Below are 3210 nucleotides of genomic sequence, written 5' to 3'. Positions count from 1 at the left end.
TAAGGCCACAGATAAACACTAAACATGTCCAAGAAGCATAGTGGACTGCCGTGTGTAACTCTGGGAGACTAGGAAAGTGTAAGGGACCTAGAGGGGTTACCAGGTGATACCAGGAATGTTTTCCTTTGGAGAGAATTATGATCAGTTGGGCAACCTCCAAAGACACTCTGGTTTCTTAAATTTTGCCACGGCTAGTCATTTGGAGTGCTGGTGTGGCCCTGTGGGCTAATGCGTCACCCTGCAAAGTCGTTTGAACTGCAAGGTCAGTGTTTCAAGCTCACCAGCTGCTCCTTGGAAACCCTATACAGGGTCGCTATGGGTTGGAATCGACTCGACGGCACTTAACAACAACAACAATGATGGGTAAATTTCAGGCTTAGATTTCACTTTTCCTGGCTTGGGAAAATTCCTTTGGGCCTCAGTCACCTCATCTGTAAAATGGGGACCAATACCATAATGCTGAAAAGACTGGTTCTTAAAAACACATTTAGCATAGTGCCTAATACGCACTAGGGAAACGACAGCTGCTATCGTTATTGTTATCATCATTGTTGATATTTTTTAAATTACCACTCATCTTTTGGATAGTAAATGCCAACATTTCCTCCAAACTTCATAAAATGAATTGTTATTAAAATGCTCCCGATAGTTCCAAAATATTTGGTGTGTGTAGGAGGTTTTGTTTGTTTGTTTTTTTAAGTAAACATCTCCAAAAATAGACAATGGACAAATATACATATACTCAACTTAATATTCAACACTATTACTGTCCAAAAAAGAGTCAATCTAGTTGGTCTAACTCATGGCAGCCCCCTAGGACAGAGTAGAACCATTCCTTAGAGTTTCTGAGACTTATAAATCTTTATGGGAGCAGACAGCCTCCTCTTTCTCCCACGGAGCAACTGGTGGGTTTCAAATGACTGAATTTTCAATTAGAAGCCCACTGCCTAACCCACTGACCCACCAGGGCTCCATTCCTGCTAAATAAATAATTCATCAATCACAGAAGCATATTTTAAACTCTACTCATAGAAGCATGCATCGCATTTGTTTTAAGAACATTGAAACTCGAGGCATATTAGACATAAACGTTCTCTGCAAGCAACCAGAAGAGTATAAAGAAGCATAAACAAATACTCACAAGGATTTTCATTTTGCCTGTGGGGAGGAAGAGCAAGTTGGAGTAAATGAAGCTGCCCAGCACAGTGCCTACCCTTTATACTGGCTTCAAGGTGTGGAAATCTCTCCTTGAAACTATCACTTTAGAAAAGGCCTTGTGCGTGTCACTGACACACCCGGCAAACTCCTTTATCAGGATGGAGACCCAGCCACAAAACTTGCTATCAATGAAGCGCATTAGTCAGGAAATTTACCACTTGGTCACTCTGCAAATAGTCCATGCTTATCTGTTCTGTTTCACTTGAGATTTCAAATTCCACCCTTTCAAAATAGTTCAAGGTGTTCATTCTTTACATATATTCTTCTAGATGTATGAATTTATATTCCAGAGATCTCCTCATATTGGTAAAATTCTCCTGGAAGATCTGAGTTTTACTTCCATCCTATATCATTTCATCACTGTCCTGCTTGTGAAGTTCTTCCACCCAGAGAACAGACATGAGACTAGAGGTGAAGAAGGTACCTTAAGAACAAACAATCTTAGAGTTTTATTTCTCCACCACTTTGGAGATGATGCAAAATTCCAGAGACTGATAAGGAACAAAATTCATAGGACACTCTGTCCAATTACAGGGGTTAGCCAGTTCATGGAAACCAAGAATTAAAATATTTCTAGCTATCTTGAGAACTGCTGAGAAATTATCAAATTAAGAAAAGTGGGAGAATACAATTTAATTCAAGCAATTTTTATAATACCATAATTGTCCTTGTTATGTGTTATCAAGACTGTTCTGACTCATAGTGACCCTATGTAGAGTTTTCGAGGAGTAGCTGGTGGGTTTGAATGGCCAACCTTGCAGTTAGCAGTCCAGTGTTTATCCTATAGCACCATACACGACCTCCAAAAATAGAAATAGCGAAGTAGTGTTGGAGTCTTGGTGTGGTGCTGTAGGATAAGCACTGGGCCACAAAGTCAGTTTAAACGGAAAGGTTGGCACTTCACACTCACCTGCTACTCCTTGGAAACCCAATACAAGCTTGCTATGAGTTGGAACCAACTGGATGGCACTTAACAACAATGAGACTAAGACAAGTGTATTCTGGAGAGAATTTGTCTATAGCCGATGTTTCATTTGGAATCAACCTGTGCGTGTATGGAAAACTTTGTAGTAGTAAACTTTGAACTTACCATGGTAATCTTGGATTAGTGTGATGATTCTTAGTCTTCTACAATTTTGCAATTTACTGATGCTGCATATTAATTAATTAATTTATTTATTTTCCCTGCCTTCTGAGTTCAGATACCATCCTAACACTTGTTGTTAAGTATTCTTGAGGTGGTTCCAACTCATAGCGACCTTGTATAGGGTTTCTGAGGTTTTACATCTTTACAGGAGCAGAAAGCCTCAACTTTCTCCCTTGGAGTGACTGGAAGGCTTGATCTGTGGATCTTTTGGTTCACAGTCCTGCACTCCCTTAGCCTCATTAGAGTGCCTTCAGAAATAATGTCCAATCAAAACAGTGGCTTTCAAAGGCATCTGCTAGACCAGTTGAATTCAAAGCAAAGAGATCAGTTGAAAAGGTTATGGTGACTGTTTGGGGGGAAACTCCAAAGTGGTCATCTTGACAAATATTCTCAAAGTACACAGGACAACCATGGGGACTTAGGGAAATTTTAAAGAAAATTTAAAACTTCACTGGTGAACAAAAGGCCTAGAGAGTAGTGCCGAAGAATTTTTTCCTATCACAACAATGCACCTGCTCATTCTCCAAGGGTAACAAGGGCTTTCCTGTGAGAATTTCATTGGGAAACCTTACCCCATTCACCCTAGGCCCTGATCTTGCCCCTGCAGACTTCTTTTTGTTACCCAAATTCAAAGATCATTTGAAAGGAACACAATTTGAGGTCCTCAAGGTTGCCCAAACTGCCATGTGACATGGTGTAAATTGAAGAGTTCAGAATTCTTCAAGGAAGGGTTAGAGACACTTCATTCAGATGTATATAGACCTGGATGGAAGATATATTGAGAAACAATGGCTTCACATTTTGATATTTTTGTTTAATAAAGGGTTCTATGATTTTGTAACAAT

At 39.8% G+C, this 3210-nt stretch overlaps 1 protein-coding gene across 1 annotated transcript in view; it reads right to left on the bottom strand.

Moving 5' to 3' along the window:
- Window positions 1-1181, bottom strand: part of GKN2 (gastrokine 2) — a 10547-nt gene extending 9366 nt beyond the window's left edge. Inside the window, exon 1 of the mRNA XM_006862997.1 lies at window positions 1142-1181. Coding sequence (XP_006863059.1) covers window positions 1142-1153 — 12 coding nt within the window. The 5' untranslated portion in view covers window positions 1154-1181. The remainder of the gene's footprint in view (window positions 1-1141) is intronic.
- Between the last annotated feature and the right edge of the window lie 2029 nt (window positions 1182-3210).

The sequence above is a fragment of the Chrysochloris asiatica genome, unplaced genomic scaffold (assembly GCF_000296735.1).
Source record: "Chrysochloris asiatica unplaced genomic scaffold, ChrAsi1.0 scaffold00052, whole genome shotgun sequence".
Taxonomy (NCBI): domain Eukaryota; kingdom Metazoa; phylum Chordata; class Mammalia; order Afrosoricida; family Chrysochloridae; genus Chrysochloris; species Chrysochloris asiatica.
Note: the sequence above shows the minus strand (reverse complement) of the source record. Positions and strands in the feature narration are given on the sequence as shown.